The 20,718-nt window shown below is 52.1% G+C and overlaps 2 protein-coding genes across 2 annotated transcripts; one reads left to right on the top strand and one right to left on the bottom strand.

The window, feature by feature from the left end:
* Nucleotides 1-217: 217 nt before the first annotated feature.
* On the bottom strand, nucleotides 218-15,623 carry UBQLN4 (ubiquilin 4). Its single transcript, XM_055402581.2, has 11 exons — nucleotides 15,422-15,623; nucleotides 13,734-13,885; nucleotides 13,115-13,332; nucleotides 12,289-12,551; nucleotides 9,995-10,153; nucleotides 5,952-6,177; nucleotides 4,750-4,889; nucleotides 4,168-4,251; nucleotides 3,885-4,000; nucleotides 3,501-3,687; nucleotides 218-2,033 (listed from the first exon to the last, which is right to left on the bottom strand). Exons 1-11 carry the CDS (start codon nucleotides 15,527-15,529, stop codon nucleotides 1,881-1,883), a joined length of 1,806 nt encoding a protein of 601 aa, XP_055258556.1. The 5' UTR covers nucleotides 15,530-15,623; the 3' UTR covers nucleotides 218-1,880.
* Nucleotides 15,624-16,544: 921 nt separating this feature from the next.
* LAMTOR2 (late endosomal/lysosomal adaptor, MAPK and MTOR activator 2) lies at nucleotides 16,545-19,656 on the top strand. Its single transcript, XM_055402582.2, has 4 exons — nucleotides 16,545-16,740; nucleotides 17,014-17,176; nucleotides 19,133-19,222; nucleotides 19,458-19,656. The coding sequence occupies exons 1-4, from the start codon at nucleotides 16,673-16,675 to the stop codon at nucleotides 19,512-19,514; spliced, it is 378 nt and encodes a 125-aa protein (XP_055258557.1). The 5' UTR covers nucleotides 16,545-16,672; the 3' UTR covers nucleotides 19,515-19,656.
* Nucleotides 19,657-20,718: the final 1,062 nt, after the last annotated feature.

Consider the following 20,718-nt stretch of genomic DNA (forward strand, 5'->3'; position numbering starts at 1 on the left):
AGAACCAGCAGGCTTCAGTGGCTGTGGAGCACGTGGGCTCAGTTGCCTGCAGCACGTGGGATCTTAGTTCCCCAACCAGGGGTGGAACCTGCTTCCTCTGCGTTGTAAGGCAAATCCTTAACCACTGGTCTAGACATGGCTTTACAAAAGCCCTCTAAAACCAAGAAGTGTCTTCAGCCAGCCTCCTCTACCCCAGGAAACAAACACCAAGACACCCTCACAACAAAGACCATATCGTTTATTTACAAAGGCCAGTGTGGGAGTTGGGGGAGGTAGGGAGGGAAAGCCACACAGACATCCTCTCTGGATTGCTTGGGACCCTTTCCCACTTGGGAGAAAATTCAGTTCCTCTTGCCTCTGTAACAGGTCCTCCAAGCATCTGGGCTAAGTAGCAGAGAGAGGAGGTGATTTGAGCCTCCCTGTGCTCCACTAGAGTAAAGTCCAATTCCAGATCAAAGGCATCATTGCTGCCCTCTCCTCTCCTTCCTCAGAAAGAACTTTCTGGCCTGGAGGGAAGCAGTGAAAACTCAAGGGCAGGAGCAGCCAGGGGTTCTAGATAGAAAGACTCCTCCCCAACTGTTCTCCGAAAGCAGTAAGGGGAGGGGTAATTAAGGGTGCCAGTCACAGCCCTGACAGCTTCAGAAGGGGTACCCACACTATCCAGGCATCCAGAGGCCTAGGGGACCTAGCTCTCCAGGGTGTCTATATTCCTGACCTAGACAGGACCTTCTGCCTGTTTCTGTCTGGTGGGATAAAACTCTAAACTAGAAATCAGTAAGGTATCCACCCTCCCACTCAACTCACACACACACGTGTGTGTATGCATTCATGCACCCGCCCACCCACACACACCCCACTGCTGAGACAGACCCCAATCCTCTTCATGTCTTCTGAGCGGGGCTTAAATCACTGGTACCTGGAGATGCGGGCAGGTCCTGGGTTCATGGAAATGTGTGTGAATGTACAGAAGCATGTGTGTTTGAGGAAATGGAGCCAATATAATCCCGTGTGAGCCATACTGTTTAGATTCACTGAACCCTTTTCTTCAACTCAGATTTCATTACCGTCTCTCAGTCTCCTTTGCCAGACCAAAGCCTGGACTCTTGTGGACTCAAAGAACTATTAGTGTTTCCATTCCCTGTCAATTCCAACTTCCAAGTCCTCTGCTCAGGCTATTTCCCCCATTCCTTTCCTCCAGAAAGTCTCATTCCCTCATCCCCTTATTGGGCTGGTCCAGGGCTTGTTAACTTCTGCTCCAGGGGGCTGTGTCTCATGTCTCCTTTCAGACAGAGGGAACAAGCATCTTCCTTCCACTGGGAGTCACAACAGATCCCACGAAAGTGATCAGAACATGGGGTGAGGGGGAAAATCACAGCCTGCTTCACCTGCCCCTCCTTCTGAGGACGGAAGTCTAGCACTGGGTAGGCTGGAGGTAGGAGGGGATGAGGGGAAAGAGAGGAGGAGGAGTTATCAAAAGTAAACATAAGACGAGGAAAATCCTAGTGGGAGAGACAGAAGACCCTGTTCTAACAAAGAAGACGGTGGGTTCCTCCTTCAACTCTGCACTGCCACCGAGAAGCGTGAAGGCTGCAAAAGAAGGCTGTGGGGTTAGGATGTGGGGCCAATCACCAAAACCTGAAAACTGTTTAAACAGCTCTGCTTGAGCAGGCAGGACCAGCAGAGAAGGTTCTACAGGAGGTGAAGGAAATCTGGAATTCTCAGAGCCACGGGGCTGGGGCCCACCCCTCGAAAGTCACCCTGCTGTCTGGAGGGAACAAGGGAGAAGAACAGAAGGGACCACAAGCTGCGGAGGGCCAGGCTGACAGAGGAACCAAACGCTGGCATTGGGGAAGGGAGGCGCAAGAGGCCCGGGCGGAGGATCAGGAGAGCTGAGAGCCCAGGAGTCTCTCGATAGCCGCGTTGATGTCCCCTCCCGTGGCGATCAGAGCCTGCAGGTTGGCCTCACGATTGATGAAGCCCATGGAGTTGAGCTGCTCCAGCTGCTGCTGAAATCTCACTTCTGGCGTCTGCACCTGGAGGGGACAAGCCTTGTGAAGTGGGCTCAGGACCAACCCCAGAGGGCCTAGCTGATTCTGTGGGTTTATGATGGAGAGACCAAGTCCTCCTCTGAGTCAACCAATGGGGCAGGGGTCGATGACCAGCAAACAGAGGCCAGGGGAGCTGGCGTCCCAAGTCACTAAACAGCAGTGTCATCATAAGGTTGGGGGGCATCTTTCTTGAAATTTCAAAGTAACCAATAGGTCTAGATCAGCTGATATTCCTAACTGCTTTCTATCAGCACTCTGGAGATGTTAACGGGCAGTCCAAAAGCCAAATGTTCTGTGGTCAGTAAATATCGCCTCCAAACCTGCTCCTGGCACCTGTCACACACATGGCCACATTAAAGGTCAGAGAAGGGCCCCCGGAAAACACGAACCTTTTTAATTGTGTTTAACCCATCAACAAACACAGTTATTTACAAAAGAGGAGGCTTTTCATTTTTGACACTAAAAAAAAAACCTCCTGGAAATGTTTTCCCCAAGGGATGTTCAGCAGGCCATAGCCTAGATCATGAACAGAAGACTCAGGGTTGGAAGGAGCCCAGCAATCAAGCGCCCAACCCGCAGTACAGGAGCCCTTTCCCACTCTGTGATATTTCATCATGACCCACCCACGCCGGGCTCCAGATCCAGCTGGACGGGGCCTTGGAGAGCCTTCATCTAGCCCTCTCCGTGCCTTGCACAGAGCTGAACACACTTCCATTTCCATTGAAAGGCTTTCCCCAGATGTCAGAGGTCAGAGAAAGGTTAAGGGGGCTTACCTGAGGTAATCCCCTGCTCTGCCCCCAAGCCCCAGGCCTAGACTTTGTAGCCTAGGGCTCTGGTCACCTCTCTTCCCAGAATCCTCTTCTCCAGTCTCATAGACAGAGGCTGCTTTATTTATTTTTATTTTTGTTTTGGCCGCACCACATAGCATATGGGATATCAGTTCCCTGACCAGGGATAGAATCCGTGCCCCCTGCAGTGGAAATGTGGAGTCTTAAACCACTGGACTGCCAGGGAAGTCCCAGACAGAGGCTGCTTTAATTATCAAAAGAGTCCTCTGATACAGTAGAAGTAGTAAAACACAGTGGTTAAAGTGTAAATTCTGGAGCCAATATGCCTCAGTTTGAATTTTAGCTTCATGACTTACTCACTATGTGACTCTGAGAAAGCCACTTCACCTCTCTGGGATTTAGTTTCCCGCTTTTCTAACACAGAAAGAGTAAGAACAAGGCTGCTGTGAAAACTAAAGTGAGCTCTTACATACAAGGCACACAGACCAGTACTCGGCTGACCCCGTAAAACTAAACTTATGGAAGATCAGTTACTTACCTAAGGCTAGAAAGTAGCAGACCAGGAACTTAAGCCAGGTCTGGCTGACTCCAAAGCCTGCTATTTCCGTTTGATTGAACCCTTAGTACTGCAGGGTCCCAGCACCAGTCCCGCTGCCCTGTGTACCTGTGAACTTCCGCTTCCAGCCAAAAGCTGGATCATCTGTTGCATGAGCTGCTGCTGAGCGCTGGAGGCCCCCGCTGGAGATGATGTGACTGGGAGGGCTGGCGAGGAGGTGGGCGCCTCGGGCGCAGACCCGGTGTTGCTGCCTGCCGAGGACGCTGGGGTCCGGGCCATCCCAAAAGAGCCAAGGCTGCGGGCAGGAGAGACCCAGAAGGGGGAGATGGCCTCTGAGAAAAGGGTGGGAATGTGAGACCCAGCAGGAAAAGCAGTTGGAAGAAACAGGAAAACAGATCCTCAGGGACATAAGGGCTGCTGAGAGCAGCAGGAAAAGGGCTTGAGGGGGAGGAGGAGCCAGATCCCTGTTGCCTACTTGCCCCCGCCCCTCACCTGGGTACCAGCCCTGGGGCTTCGGTCTGCAAGGTCTGCAGTCCCTGCTGGATCTGCAGCAGCGCCTGCATGGCTCGGGGATTGGTGAGAATGGAGAGTGACTCTGGGTTCTGCATCTGGTGGGAAACAACATGGAAAGGTGACAGGAGGTGGCAGGAGACAGGAGGTGTTCTAGACCCTGAGTCCTGAGCCAAGTGCGGACCCTCCCTTAATCTCCACCCACTGGGCCTCTGGGTCTACCCGGGTGGCCCTCGACCTCCACCCGTCTAGGCTCCTCACTTACCTGCTGCAGGAAGACTGGGAGCTGCAGGCGGAGCTGCTCCTGCAGCTGGGGGTTCCCCGCAAAGAGCGGCACGTTCACCATCATCTGCCAGGGTGAAGGTAGCAGGGGGAGGCCTGGGCCTACTCACCCTCACAATGCCCCCACTGCCTCATCTCCCTCAGCACCCCACCACTGGAGGAAACCGGGCCAGCTTTTCCAAGGATCTCAGAGTATCCTGAAGTCCTCGGTGGGACAGTGAGAGGAACTGGAACTATACTCTGGACAAGGACAAGAGTCAGAAGCCAGTCTGATGAGGATGATAACAGCGAACATTTCTGAGTACACAGGGCTTACTCTGGGCCAGGCCATGTGCTAAGCACTTTATGTTATTAACTCACTTAACCCTCACAACTCCGAGGCAGGTACTATTGTTATTACCATTTTACTGATGAGGAAACTGGGGATAAATAACTTGCCTGGCTCATGCAGCTAGGAAGTGGCAGAGCTCAACACAGAAACCCAGGCAGTCTGGCTCTGGAGCATTTTGATCATCACAAGTCACAGCCCCCAGCATGCTCACTCCCCCTCATGCCAGTCCCATACCTGAGCAGCAAAGTCAGGATTCTGGGCAAGCGTTTGCATCATGCTGCGCATGTAGGGGGCTGAGATCACGTTCTGCATCAGCTGGGGGTTCTCAGAGATCTGCTGGAGGAGGGCCTGCATTTCTGGGCTGTTGAACATCCCTAGGATAGGAAGGGAAAAAAACAAAACAAGAGAAAAGGGGTCCAAATGGAAACCAGATGCCTCACTTCAATCTACCTTACTTCAGGCACTGAGTGGTTACAAAACTCAGAAAGGCAACAGTAAAGTGGGCGCCCAAGTACTGGGGAGTGGGTCCAAGTCTCTCTCGACCCTGAGGTCATCTTGCCCTGCTTTGGCCTGGCTCCTTCACCATCTGCTCTGCTATGATCAAGATGGTTACAAACTGGGTCTGATTCCTATCCCTCTGTTCCTGCCACAGGTCACATAATTTGACTAAAGATGACCCAGATCAATGGTTTTCAAACTTGTCCTAGCAGCAGAGACCCTTTCCTCAAACCAAATCCCATTAGGAAACCAAGTACGTCAACGGTCTGGTTGGAGCTGGGGCAGAAGGCCTGGAGCCTTTCCCATGTGGTCTTCCCTCATCCTGGCGATGGTCCAGACCCCTCAAGACTCAGAAGTATAATTCTGAAACCATGGATCAGGTTCAAGTCCCTTATTTATGAAATAAGCATATAGCGGGGGAGGGACTTTCCCGACCAAGATATTTCCCAGAGTACAGAGAAATCATGGCATCTACCAGACATCCCTAGGGCCATGTACAGTCACAGTCTTGATAAATGGGGCATCTCCCAGGGTTGTGCAGTGCAAGACCTATACTTCTGTACAAGGCAGCTCTGTGCATCCCTCTCGCCCAGCCTCACATCTACCTGTCCCTCATTCCTCTCACACACCCTCATCCCCAGTCTAACCCATTTACACTGGATAATACCAGCAGAGTTGAAAGAGCTTAGAAAGTGGGGCCTGGTTTATTCATGAGCCTTTACTTAGCTTGCTCTTAGGGACATTGGGACAGGGCTAGAAACAAGCCTTACCCTCTGAAGGGGTGAAGCCACTACTCCAGGCCACAGAGCTCTGTCTGTGGCTTCAATACAGTCTCACCTCTGTCTTCAATATACTGGATCAGTGTGAACCCCCTTCAGTCCTGGGGCAGAGGGACTGCCCTGGTGACCCCACTCAGCTCCTTCCACCCTAGGACATACCTGACCCCAGGCTAGCCGCATTGATCCCAAAGGGGTTGGAGACTGTCGGGTGCACCTGGCTGGTCCCCGATCCTCCGGTGCCCTCCCCACCGGACCCGGGGGCCTGGGAGGTGGGGGGCGAGGGGCTCCAGGGGTTAGGGAGGGGCTCTCGATTCTCAGTCCGCAGAGGCTGGGAGGATGAGCTGTCGGAGTTCCCGGCCAGGGAAGAGAAGGGGTTGTTGCCAAACTGGGAGGAGGGAAAGGTTTTGGGTTAAGGACTGAAACAAATCAGGGAGAAGGGCTAGGCCCTTTCTTTCTTCTCACCTAATAGCCTCCCCGTCCCCAGGAAAGGGAGAGAGATCTAAAACTGTGGAGGTCCTGATGTCAATTTCTGGCCTCACAATGGATAACTTCACCCTCACCCTGCAAGGTGGGAGTTGGCTGATGCTAATGACTGGATAACTGAACCCCTCAGACAACCGGAAACGCCCCCATCTCCCCTGGTGGCTCTAAATATTTGGTTTCTGGTCTTCTCTGTGCTCTACAGGACTTGACACACACCTTCCCTACTGTGCAGCGGGACAACTGTCTTCTGTAGCTCTTAAGGCGCAGAGACGTCAGGTTTGCCCCTGCACTCCTGGCCCGACACTAGCGGGTGCTCAGTAGGGAACTACTGACTGACGGGAGCCGGCTCTACTCCAACCCCTATCTGCCTTCAGCTCTCCCTTTCCCAGCCACCTCAGTCCAAGTCCAACTCCACTGAACCTTCCTCCTCACCCCCAGATCCCCCATGTGGCATTCTGTCCATCCAGGCACATCACAGTGGAGCCCCTTAGGGGGCCACACCTCTGGCTTAGCACCCTTCCCTAGGTCTTCTCCTCCTCTGTTGCTTCCTCCATGTAATCTCTTCTTTCTCCTCTCCACCCCTATCTTCTTAGACTGGCTGCCTCAGCTAAACAGTCCCCCTCAGCACCAGGCCCCCTAGGATGTTACCCAGAATCGTCTCAGGGTCTGCACCTCACCACATGATGGGCTGCCCAAGGTGGTACCTGAACCTGCACCTGAACCTCCCCCCCCCGGACCCGCTGATAGTCAGGAAAGAGCTCTGTCTGAGGCATGTGATGGCTGAGGGAGCCCAGGCCTCTTCCCCTTGCTCAGCCTCCCTCTCCTGTTCCCAGGCAGGCCTTACCCATGCAGGAGGTACCTGAGCAGCCACCGCCCCAGGGAGTTTCATATCCAGTTACTTTTCCTGTTTATTCAAACAGGGGACCAGCGCCTGCTCCGAGCTGTGGCTCCTTTGCCCTACCAGATGCCTGTTCAGATAACAGGCTTCGCGGGCCAGGGATCCTGTGCCACAGTTTCAGTCTCTGTCATCGCTGCAGATCTCCGGTTCTGGTAACTTGCCCAGCCCAACCCCACCTCATTCTGGGTCCTGCTTTGCTCTTCCCCGTACACCCCAAGGCCTGAATCTCTTTGCCAGAACTCCCCGAAGTGATAACAACTGCCCTTTATTGAGCACCTACTATGTGCCTGAGCCATTCATTCTAATGCTTATAATATCCCTCTAATACACCAGTTCTCAAAGTGTGGTCCTAGGACCTCTGCAAGGTTTACAAACAATGTTTATAACCCTAAGACATCATTTGCCTTTTTCACTCTCATTCTCTCATAAGTATTCAGGGGTGTTTTCCAAAGGTTACATAACATGTGACAATGCAATGGACTGAATGCAGAAGCAGATCTGATCTGAGAACCCAGCTACATAAGCCGGATGTTCAAGAGATCTGCAAAAATGTCAAACAAGGCCATTCTTTCCTCTAAAGTTTTGTTTTGGGAAATAAAGTTATTTTTTAAAAGAGCATGCTGGTTATGTTAATGTGCAATGGGTTTATTATTATTTTTAAATGAGTTCATAAATATTTCTTTAAATTCTCAGTTTTAATTTCAGATTCAGTGAATAGCAATAGACCTAACCCACAAAAACAAAACCTCCTTGGGGTCCTAACTATATAAAGGGGTCCAGAATGGAATTCCCTAGTAACCTAGTGGTTACATCGCCATGCTTCCACTGCAAGGGGTGCAGGTTTGATCCCTGGTGAGGGAACTAAGATCCCACATGCTGTGCAGTAAGGCAAAAAAATTTTTTTTAAATAAACAAAGGGATCCAGAGACCAAAATGATTGAGGACAATGCTATAATACACTGTCTCCATTTTGAAAATGAGGCAGCAGAAAACTCAGGGAGGCTTAAGCAACTCACTTAAAATCACACCACTAAAGAACGGTGGAGCAGGTACTGGAATGCAGGCTTGTTGTTGCCAAACACTGTTCTTTCAGCTGAGCCAGTGCTTCTCACACCTTAAAGTACATCAGAATTAGCTGAGGGCTTGTTAGAAGCCTTGCTCAACTACTTGAATTTTTTTTAACCAGGTATATGCATTACTTTGATATACATTTTAAATTAAATACTTAAGTAAAATAAAACTTAAACAAACTAAAACCCACAGGTAATGTTCATAAGCACTTTCTTTCAATCCCTATAAGCACTCTCTAAAATTTGAAAGAGCAATGCCAATAATCATCGAGATGACGGTGAAGAATCAGCTGCAGGGGGAAGGGGACAGTCACCCTACCTGATGCCCAGGCTTAATTAAGACAACGCGCTATCCTTGGGACAGAGCCGGCAAGGCTCATACTAAAGAATCTGCCTGCAGCACAGGAGCCCAGGTCTGGAAGATCCCCTGGAGAAGGGAATGGCAACCCACTCCAGCATTCTTGCCTGGAGAATCCCATGGACAGAGGACCCTGGCAGGCTACAGTCCATGGGGTCACAGAGAGTCAGACACAACCGAGAGAATAAAACTACTACTAGCAATGCCATGAACAAGAATCTGTTGGGACAGCATGGACTGCTCAGGACGTGGTGCTTTTTCCTTTCCACAAGGAAAAAGTAATGTGAGGTCCCACTCTCCTCCCTGGGTGCTGGTTGTGGGGACAGACTGTTCAGTTTGTGAAAATCCATCAAGCTGAACACTTAGGATATGTGCACCTTTCTGTGGCTATATTATTCTTCAAATGAAACATTTTTAGATGTTTTTAAAAAGCAAGTCTAAAATTATACAAACAGCATATCACTTCTATAAGGTTGAAAAAATATGCAAAATGATGCCACAGATTATTTATAGATACATACATAGGTAATAAAAGAATCAAAACGACAAACACCAACTTCAGGGTGGTAGTTATTCCGAAGAGGGAAAGAGAGGCATAAGATGGGGGAGGGGTATGTGAAGGCTGCAATTCTACGTGTAATATCTTATTTGCTAATGTTAAATATATCTAGGAAAACACACAAAATACTAAAAACATTCATTAACGCTGGGGTAGAAAAGAGAGGGCTGGGAGATGGAAATAGAAGGATCCCTTTTGTATACTTTTATTAAGCCTGGATACCTTTCCACACTTTTTAAATATCTTTTTGTTTACTTTGTGTAACTTCTAAAACAGGTAAATGCATAATGTATTCAGTGTAAATTAAACTTTAATATGAGAGAATGCTATACTTCTTGTATATTTGGAAAAAATTCACAAAGCATTTTTGAAAGCGCATATTCCCAAGGCTTAATTCCAGAGATTGATTCAATAAGTATCTCAAAAGTGGGAACCAGGAATCTCATGATTAACAAGCACCCCTGGTGCTTCTGATGCAGGAGATCTGTAGACCACACTTGAGACACACTGTGGGAGGGTGGGCTCTTTGACCTCAGGCCTGCCCCACCACCTTTGAGCCCTCAGCGCAAGAAGTCAGAACAATGTCAGAGCCCTTGGGTGCTACACTTCCCCCACTCCCTAGGGACCTCTGCTATCTTCTGTCCTAGTGCTTCAGTCCCATGCCAAGATGGACCATCCCTGGCTGTGCTCCATGAAAACCACCTTCCAGCCAAGGCCTACCCTCAGGGCACTAGGGAAGGAAAGAGGAGCAGATAGCACCTCAGGCTTGCCTGGGTCTGGGGTAGGTGATCCCAAGTTCAGACCGCCCTCCCACAGCCCAGCCCCTGGCCCCACCTGCTCCCTGGCAGCACTAAACATGGGCTCCTGGATGTCCGTGTACATGCGGCGGAGGGCATTATACCCTCCAGGGATGCTCTCCAGGTTGCTCAGAGCCCGGTCCTGGTTCCGCATCATCTCCTGCATCATGGCTGGATTTCGAGCAAGCTCCATTGTCTGGCGGAAAAGGGAAAGAGAGAGAATGACTCTGGAACCAGGGGGTCACCAAGCTTGAAAAAGAGTGGGCCTTGAAGAGGGGGAGCAGGACTAGGGTCCAGGGCCCAGGAACTGACCCAGAGTAGCTGGGAGGAGGGTGAACTGGATTTCCTTTCTTTATTGTCATCTGGGCTCCAACCCTGCCTCTCTGTGGGTATTCTGGTTGACTTTTGGGGGTACAATGATCCCAGATAGGGTGAGGGCAGCAGCTTTCCTCCCTCAGGTTCAGGGAATCTGCAGAAATATCAGGGAACCCAAGGAAGTTAAATAAGAAAGAACATGAGAGGGACTTCCTTTGTGGTCCAGTGGCTAAGACTCCAAGCTCCCAATTCGGGGGGCCCTGGGTTCAATCTCTGGTCAGGGAGCTAGATCTCACATGCCACAACTAAAGATCCTGCATGAAGACCCAGCACAGACAAGTAAATAAACTAAATAAATATTAAAAAAAGAAAGAAAGAAAGAAAGGACATGAGAAAGGGCAGAAAGCAAAAGAGAAACTAACATCTATTGAACAGTTACTACATATAGGCACTGAGCTAAGTAATTTACAGAATTCAAGTCACTTAATCCCCATGATAACTATCCCAAGTATGTATTTCTGTCCCTATTTAGCAGATAAGAAAACAGGCTCAGAGACTCACTGCCTAGTACCCACAGTCAGTCAGCGGTGGAGACAGGGTTCAAGGCCAGGTTGGTCTGTCTGACCAAGACTAGATTACGGCTTCTGATAAATGACCACAATTGGTGGGGGGAAAGGATTCAAGCTGGGACGATGCTACCCACACCTTCTGGATCTCACTACAGGTCTTTGGCCTCACTGAATCTTGAGAAATAGGATGAGGGCTTTCTCTTGGGAGCCAATGTCTCACTCTCAATAACGAGGGGACAGCGGCACAGAACAGAGAAAATGAGCGTAGTGGCTTCTTGTTCCCATCCATTGGAAAGCTTTCCCTGTCCTTCTCCTAAATCTGCTCCATACATGCCTCTTCTAAGACATTTTTATGTCTATGATAAGCCTCTGATCTCTTATTCCACAAGTCATTCATTTACTAAGTACTTATTGAGTGGTAATAATACACCAGGCACTGTTCTAGGCAATGAACAAAACATTTGCAAATTCTTGCCCTTCTGGAACTTACGTTCTGGTGAGTCTAGCACTAGTGTCCACAGTTCTGCTAAGATCATCTACCTCATCTCCTAGATGGAGCTCCCAAAGACCAACACCAGACCCCCTTGCCTGGGTCTTCCTTACCCACCTAACCCTCCCTTATCCACCTGGCCCTGCCCCGCCACAAAGGTCTCCAATCCTATTTTTCATTCCCAGGCCCTTGTGCTTGCTGTCCCTTAGCCCTGAATACTCTTCTCTTCTTTTCCCTCTGGTTCATTCTTCCTCTTTTGGGTCTCTGTTTGGGCCACACTTCCTTTATAGCCCCCTCTGAGCCCCAGGGTAGGGTCAGGAGCCCTTCTGTGTGCGCCTACGGGATCCTGTGACCATCCCTATGATAGTACTATTCATGCTGTACTATAAATGCCTTCTTACTTGTCCTACTTCCCTTTGAGACCAGAAGTTCCCGGGGGGGTCCCTGGTGGTCCAGTGGTTAAGAATCCGCCTGCCAACGGAGAGGACACAGGTTTGACCCCTGGTCTGGGAATATCCCACATGCCATGGAGCAACTAAGCCTGAGCACCACTACTACTGAGCCTGAGCTCTAGAACCCAAGAGCAGCAACTACCAAGCCCACAAGCTGCAACTACTGAAGCCCGTGTGCCCTTGAGCCTGTGCTCTGCAACAAGAGAAGCCACCACAATGAGAAGACCGCAACAAAGAATAGCCCCCACTCACAACTAGAGAAAGCCCACGCAGCAACAAAGACCCAGCACAGCCAAAAATAAATAAATAAAGCAAATCCAAAAAAAACGTAGTTCCTAGAGAGCTAGGCCTATGTCTTTTCATCACTGTACCCCCAGTGCTCAAAACATGGTTGCTGAATGAATGAATGAACAAATCAAGGTAGGACAAGGTAGGAAAAGGCAAGACAGGGCACAGCTGGGTGCCCAGGGTCCTCCATGCCCCCCCAACCCTCTCTCAGACCCACCTGCCTCATGAGCTCAGGGTTGTTGAGCATGTGACTGATCTCGGGGTTCCGCTCCATCAGCTGCTGCATCTGGGGGTTGGCCATGATCATGTGGCGCATCAGGTCAGGGTTAGACATCATGTCCTGGACCAGGGGGTTCTCCATGATCTGCGACAGCATCTCAGGATTGGACATCAGCTGCCTCTGCATCTGCTGCTGCAGCTCCATGAAGTTGGCAGAGCCTAAGCCCAGGCTGCCCAAGCCCAGGATGCCCCCAAAGCCAGCTGTGGGGGAGGGGCGCAGGGTCACGGTTTGTCCCAAGACTCTTCTACCTGGCCAGAGCCACTGAAATCAAGTCACCAGGATGGGCCTCCTCTGCTTCTCACATCTTCCTTTCCCAATCATTTCCACAGACCCAGCCCTAATCTGTTGCTGGCAAAGAGATGGGAGCCTACTGGACTGAGACCTCTTTGATGGCCGAGGCTAACAGGCAGACACACAGAGAGGGCAATCAGTGACGTCCTCCTGAATGAGCAAATAAATATTCTCCAACTAGCTACTGTTGGGTCCACCTTTTCCCCAAACTCCAATACCCTCTCCCAGGGTTTTCCACATCCCCAGCCCCATTTCTCCCTTCACTCTTAACATTTCACCATGCTCACCTTTTCTGGGAAGCCCTCGCAGATCAGTTTCCTCCCCACTTAGCTCAAGCACCAGTGTCTGAAACCCTATGTTCAGGGGCCCCAATCCCCATCAGATCAGGAGCAGGGATCAATCATCCCCTCTTCTTGGCCTCTCCCACTCTATTGACTATAGCAGTGTGGTGCCTTCGTCCCTAAAGGCTTACAGAGTATGGATGCAGTGGCACTGGGAGGTCCCTCCCCAGTCCCTGGGGAGGTACCCCCTCCACTGCTCCTTCGGCTTCCACTGCCTGTATCTGAAGTGGCACTTCCAGAAGTGGAGGGCTGGGCAGACGTGGCGGGTGAAGCAGGGGTGGTGGAGGGGGCTGAGGCTGGGTCTGGGGTGGAAGGGGAAGAGGCAGTGGCAGTAGCTGGATCTTGAACCCTGAGGAAGAAAGAGAAATCCTCATTGAATGGACACAAAGGAGAAGACCACGACTTCCACGTGTGCTGCGTAGCTACAGCCCTAAACCAAACCACCCCCGAGGCGACCCTGAGGCTGGGGCAGGGGGACACTGGGGCAGTCAGGAAACTGGACAGAGGGAGAAAGGAGCCAGTGTCCTCTATCTCCAGGTCACTTAGGGTGAGGTAAGTCAGGTTCCCTGGCCCTGCAGGTCCGATCACAGGGCCTTCTTGGCAGCCCATCAAAGAGCCACCTTCCTGGGTCTTGGCATTCCACAGACCTTCCACAGACGTATGCTTGATCAATGGGTGAGAAAAGTGTCAGATGGGGAAAAACAAAGAAAGCCCAATCTGAAGCTGGACCTGCTCCTCTCCTGAACTTACTTCTGAGGGGTCTTGATGACCAGATGAACAGTGAGCCCATCCTTGATCCCATGCTGGTTCAGTGTGTCCCCATCCTTGAGGATCTTGCCTGCGAAGATCAGGACCAGCTGATCCTGCTGTGCCTTAAATCTCCGGGAGATTTCCTCTTTAAACTGTGATCAAGAGGCAAAGGTCACTATGGAGGCTGCCTGGGCTCCACCAACCAGGGACCCTGCCTCTCCTTCAAAGCTTCTGCATTCCCTTGCTCCCACCTCCAGTCGTGGGAAGTCCTTTCAGCAGTCTTGACTCCATCCCTCCAGCTGAAATTAAGCGGCTCCTTTCTTAACCAAGGGAGCTGGACCAGTGAGCGGCTCCTCTCAGCAATACTCCAGGGTCTCTCACCCTCCCAAGCCCTGCTTCTATCCACCACTCCCTCTTCAGTCCCAAGTTCCCCCTGAGGGTACTACCTGGGCAGTTCTCTCATGGAAACTCCTTGGCCCAACCCTGTCTCCCCTCAGTCTTCTCTCCTCAGACTTCAAGTCTCTTTCCTCTCTTTATCCCCAATTTTCTTGTAACAACTACAACAAATAAGTCCCAGTTATTTATAACAGCACTAACTATACATGTTAATTATTACCTCCATTTCAGAGACCAGAAAACTGAGGATTAGAGCAGTTAGATAACTTGCCCTGGGCAAACTTGAACTCAGGTCTTGACATCAAAGCCCAGGCTCCTCTTAACCAAACACATGGTGCGGGGTGGGGAAGGGGAGGGAAGCTCTCAATTAGAGCTGATTTCAAATTCAGCTTTGCAGGCAAAAATGATTAAAATTATGGAATGTGGTAATTTTATAAGGTCGGGGGGAGGGGCAATGATGGCAATAAAGGCGGTCTGGGGAGAGTTAGACTCCCCAAACCTGTCACACACACCGCCCCCGCCCCCCATCAACCCAAGCAAATCAAACATAATACTCTAAGCAGAGGGTGCACTTGCTAAGCAAGGCAGCTTCCAGACCCCTCCCTTCCAATCAGACTCCTATCTTAAGCCCCGCCTCTGTGAAATTCTGGAGCAGCCACAGGGAGGTGGTGAACACAGGCAATATTCCCTCATTCGCTCATTCAACACATTTTACTAAGCACCTACTGCACACTGTGTAAATCCCAGAGGGGCTGAGAATCAAATGTATCCACTTTAATTTGAAAGAGTAGCAAAGATCCGGCCAGAGGGAAATCCTCCCCCACCGACCAGGCGTCAGAATTCTGGGCGTTCTCTGAGTCGCACAGTAGGCGCCCAGAGTTCCCCCCAACTCTGCGCCCCGCCGCCCGCTCTCCGGGCTCAGCACCTGGCCCGGCCCCCACTCTGCCTCTGCGCCTCGAATCCCGACCTGTAACCGGTGCGAACACTCCCCTCAAACCTAGGGTCCTCCCCGCTTCCCAGTGCAAGGTGTCCTCTTCCCACTCTCCACCACGCCCCCAGCTCAGGCCACAAGGCAAACCCTGGCCTCCCTTCCCAACACGCGCCACGCTCCCCCAGATCACCCCCGCAGGATGCCCCCTGCCCGCCTGCCCTTCCCTCCCGCTCCTCCGAGTGCCTGCTGGGCCCCCGCCCTCCACTCCCCGGCCCTCCCGCACGCCCGACAGCCTCAGAGCCCCCAGCCTCTTCGCAGACCCCTCCTCCGCGCTCGCCCCCACCCCCGCCACCCGTACTACCTCTTTGACCGAGGCTCGGTCGCAGATTACAATTTCCTCCTTGTCCTTGGGGGTCTTGACGGTGACCCGAATGGGGGGCCTCGTCTCGGCCCCGCTCGGCTCCGCCATGCCACCGCCGCCACCCTGCCGCCCGCCAGCGCGCCCCGGCTCCTCCTCCTCCTCCCCGCCCGCCCGGCCGGCCGGGCTCGGCTCCGGCGCCTCCAACACTCCCCTGTCCCCTCCCCTCCCCAAGGCTTCACCGCCCCCTCCGGACCCGCCACGGCCACAGCGCCCCGGGCGGACTGGGGGGGCCACTGCAGCGGGGTCCGCCCAGGGCCGACCCCGGGGTCCGGCCGCGCGGGCCGGGCCTTGCCGGGCTGCGGCCCCCGAGGGGTTCGGGGCGGGGGCGGGGCGTGTCGGTCACTGCGGGGCGGGGGCCGAACTCCCCGCGAGAGACCACAGCCCGCCGCAGCCTGCCGGAGCCGAGCCGAGGTGCCCCCTGGGCCCAAAGCTGCTCCCGCCCCTCCGCGGGTAACTCCAGCTTCGGGACAAAGGACTTTCTGTGTCGCCGCTGTATCTCCGTTCCCTGTGATAACTGGCCTTTCTCCGGAAGCCCAAATCCTTTCCAGGCCTGAGACCTATCCCGACTTTGAGGTTGACTTTTCTTACCCCTGGATGTCCACCCAAAACCTCGTCTCTAGGACTGACTTTATTCCCCTGCGAGTAGTGACTTGCACGAAGTCTACAAAGTACATTTCCAGAGACCTGAGTTTTGCCTGCGCGGCCTTTCTGAACCTTGGTTTCCTCAATAGTATCTTTCGCCTCATCTCACTTAACTGTACAATGTGGAAAACTGTTTTGAAAAGTAACCAAAGGTGTGCCTGACAAATATAGGGATTTTACTTTCTTTTAATTACTGAATCGTGACTTGTCATGCAGGTATGACTTTCCTCTGCCCGAGGGGATTAAATGTCCTTCCAATACTGCCACTGTCCTTTCACTCCCGCTCTTTTCCCCGCATAACCGCGTGGTCGCACTGGAAAGGCGAACTATAGTTCCCAGCGTGCCTCGCGAAGCCGCGGAGAACTACAATTCCCAGCGTTCTCCGCTGTGGGGCAGGGTTGAGTCGGAACCGCAAAATCAGGCCCGGAAACTACAACTCCCAGGGCGTCCCGGAGCAGGGCAGCTGGACTACGGAAAGCGACTGGCGGAGGCCAGCAATAAGAAACTCTGGGTTCTGGGTGCAAAATCCCAGGGTTAGAAGCCTCAGGCATGCTGCGTCCCAAGGCTTTGACCCAGGTGCTAAGCCAGGCCAACACTGGAGGTGTTCAGAGCACCCTGTGAGTGCGGACCGAGAAGCCGGGTAGCGAGCACTGGCGTGGGGCAGCGCGCGACTCTCCGAGGGAGGGCTGGGGGAGGCTCTCTGGGAAGGGAGGAGGGGGCAGCAACTAGGTGAATCTGACGGAGAGCCCCTCTTGAAAAGGAAACCGACGTGCTGGGTGCTCTGGGCACGTCCCAGGACACACACAGTCCCAGTGGCGGGAATTGGGATGGGTACCGAGGAGTTTGACTCGCTCTTGAGCGCGTTGATATCCCTCCTGATTCTTCACCAGGCTGCTGAATAACGAGGGATCTCTGTTGGCCTACTCCGGCTATGGGGATACAGACGCCCGGGTCACCGCGGCCATCGCCAGTAACATCTGGGCGGCCTACGACCGGAACGGAAACCAAGCGTTCAATGAAGACAATCTCAAATTCATCCTCATGGACTGCATGGTATGAAGAAGGGATCCATTCCTCTGACCCTAAGGGGACCCCAAAGGGCAACCTGGATCCCATCCTGGATGGTTGGAGGGCCAGGGACAGGATGTCTGGAAGATAGTACTAAGAGTTGGTCTGCAGCAGCGTTTATGATAGGCAGGACCCTATGTATTGATGAGAAAGGAGTCCTGGAACCGAGGTCTGGCTGGGGTTCTGGTTTTAGCATTGGTGAAACGTTGGATAAGTGACTTAACCTCTTTGAGCTTTCTGACCACACCGCCAAGGTGAAAGCAATAGTCCCCTCCACCACACCATGCACTCAGGGTTATTGTGATCAAAGGAGAGGGTGAATGTAAACTGTAGAGCGATATGCAGACACAAAGTGTTGTCATCTGAGATTAACAGACCCAGAAGCATGGCAGAGTCTCTAGACCTTGCCGTCCATTCACTGTACAGAGAAAGGTCATGAAGTCCAGAAAGGAGAAGTGGCCATTAGGCTGTGAACTTCTTGGAAACAGAAGCTGGCTCATGCATCTTTGTATCTGTCCAGTCAACATATTTCTAGGTCCCTGCAATGTTCCCAGGGCTAGGGGGAAAGTAGAAAACAGGACAGACAAAAACTGCCACCCTAATGAAGCTTACAGTCTTACATATGAACTTATTGTAAAACAAGTTCATGAATATGTTTTGTAACATATCTATGTAAGTTTAAAAACTAGTATGTTAGGTATTGAAAATGCTAGGGGAGGACTTCCCTGGTGATCCCACGGTTGGGACTCAGTCCCAACCTACAGTTTGCTTTCACTGCAGGGGCCCCCGGGTTTGACCCCTGATCCGGGAACAAAGATCCTGCAAGGCATGTGATGTTACCAAAAAAATAAAATAATGTAAAAATTAGAAGAAAATGCTATCAAGAAAAAGCAAGGAAGTAAGATAGAGAGGATGTGTGTATCAGGGACAACGTCACTGAAAAGGTGACACCTCATCAAAGATCCATCTAAAGGAAGCTGGTAAGCCTTGTGGCTGTCTGGGTTAAGAACATTTCTGATAGAACAGTAAATGCAAAGTCCCTGAGGCAGAATGATGCCTGGTCAGGGATAACGAGGTGGAAGTGGCTAGAGCAGCATGAGAATGGGAGAGGTCAGTAGATGATGCCAGAGAGGCAGCGGCTACAACACCTGGTCCCAAGCACATGGTGGAAACTTGGTGAAAATTTGCTGAACCAAATTGAAAAGGCCCCGAGAGTGAATGCTCCTGGCAGGATTTCCACTGCAACTCAGCCACCTACTTCTTCCTCACTCCCTCCTTAACCACAGATGCCAGTTCAACTGATGATTCCTAGGGTCCCTAGCCTAGAGCTGGTGCCGTAAGGGCAATAGCTTTCAAATGTCTTGACCACAACCCAGCCATAAGAAATATATTTTCAGTCAGAGTCTAGTAAAACAAAAGTTTCATGAAATAGTACTTCCTTTGCTGTATGCAATACACTTTATTTCTCTTTTAATGCTGATCAACCTTCTTAATTAATCTGGGGCAAACCTACAATTTGAAAAATATTACCTTGGGAAATGAGGAGAACTATAAGTTGGGTTGTGTTCTCCCCTTGCAGTGTCATTGGGGGTGAAACCATAATAATAACATCATCCATCTGGACAGCCCTTTGTAGGCACCGGACTCCTTCCTGTGTATTAGCATCCTCACCGACAGGAGTGAGGTAGGGATTACAGAAAGAGAAACAAAGCTTCTGGGAGATGGAGTTTTCTTGGGTAACTTGGTTAGTAGGTGACTGTGCTGAAGCTGGAATGGGCTCAGGACTTCAGGTTCAGGGCTGTGGCTAAAGTCCCCCAGCGGAAGCTCCTGCCCTGCCTGGGGTGTGAAAGGAAGATACAGGCCATCTCAAGAAGAGCCCTTGGGGAAAGAAGGGGCGAAGGGTGCAAGCAGCTACCACACCCCTGATATCACCCCCACCAGGAGGGCCGTGTAGCCATCACGAGAGTGGCCAACCTTCTGCTGTGCATGTATGCCAAGGAGACCGTTGGCTTCGGAATGCTCAAGGCCAAGGTGTGTATGTGCCCATTCCTGTACAACCCTGGGCTCAGCCTTCATGCTCCATCACTGTATCCACTCCCATCCCCACTATCTTCCCACAGTCTTTCTCACGTCACCCAGTCAACGTCTGGGGTGGGCTCACAGGCAGCAGCTAGGGGCTGGGGGCTCAGCGGTAGGAGTAGACCTGAATTTAAGACCCCTCGAGTGGCGGGCCTTGTGGGACTGGATTCTCCTCCCTTTCCCATAGGCCCAGGCCTTGGTGCAGTATTTGGAGGAGCCTCTCACCCAAGTAGCAGCATCATAATGGGCGTTGGTGGAACCTGGGATTCCAAAGAGTGAGATGACCATGTGGTGGGGCGCGGCTCCCTGGGGAGACCTTCCTGGACTGTTGCAGGGGGTTGGAGTGGGGGGACTTTGTTCTTCCCGAGAATAAACTTCAACTGCTATCTCGTGTCTTGGCTGTTTTCTTGGATGGGGGGAATGAGAGGAGAGAGGAAGGAGCAGGGATTGTGCATCATGTTCTTCACGTTCAGCTAGGATGCTTCCCACTCCACTGTGACCTCCAACCACCACATGTTTTTGGCAGAGGTGCCTAGGCTCCCTTGGCCGGTTCGGTGCTGTGACTTCACCAGGCCCTTGCCACTCAGAGAAGAATCTTACCCACCTGCTTGGCAAAACCTTGGGAGCGAGCCAAGAGGAACAAGGGGCTGGTGGGGATCATGTTGGACGAAGAGAGAACAGGCTGTGGGAGTTTAGTGTCCTTCAGTCCCAACTTTGGGGGGCCCCTTTTCCACTCTTGGGATTGGGAGTGTGCCCCCTAGTGGCCTACAAGAGCCACCACTTCCTTCTCTGCATTCACAAGCTTACACAGACCCCTCTCCAGATCAGAAAGTCCTTTGCACACAGGAGGTATCTGCCCTGAAGCTTCAGGTCCTGGGGAAACAGTAGAAAAAATTAAGAAGTCCTGGCCCAACAGTCAGACCCCTCCCTGCACCTGGCTGTTTCTGCCCCAGGTCTCCCCCTATCCAGTGTCCTTAGAGCAAGGCTGGATCTTTCCCAGCGCTGTAGGAAGGGACTCATCCCAGGGAAGCTGGTAGGTTGCAAATCCCAGCTCCACCCAGTTTAAGAAACTGCCCATCCCAGGTCCTGGGCTGTCAGGGAGGGGCAGAAGTTGCTGCATCCAAGATGCTCCTCCCAGAGCTCTGCCCTGCAGTGGGGTGACCCCAGCCCCTCCCCGCACAGCCCTGCTTCTGGTGCCCCCGTTACCGCTCCTACTAGGCTCCAAGGAATAGCAGAAGGCTGTGTAGTTTCTTGCTCCCTGAGGGACTATTTCTCACTAGTGGCTGGGCCCCTCCCCCCCAGCCACAGGTCCCAGGAGCCTAGCAACGCACATTTAGTCCTCAGCTGGCTCTCCGAAGGTCCTGTCCCTGTCCTAACTTCCCCGGCTGTCACTCCCTTGAGCCTGCTCACCTGCTTGGAAGAGCCCAGGCAGAGAGCAGACACCCAAC

This window comes from Moschus berezovskii, chromosome 4, assembly GCF_049115385.1.
Source record: "Moschus berezovskii isolate FMDL1 chromosome 4, NW_MosBer_1.0, whole genome shotgun sequence".
NCBI classification, from domain to species: domain Eukaryota; kingdom Metazoa; phylum Chordata; class Mammalia; order Artiodactyla; family Moschidae; genus Moschus; species Moschus berezovskii.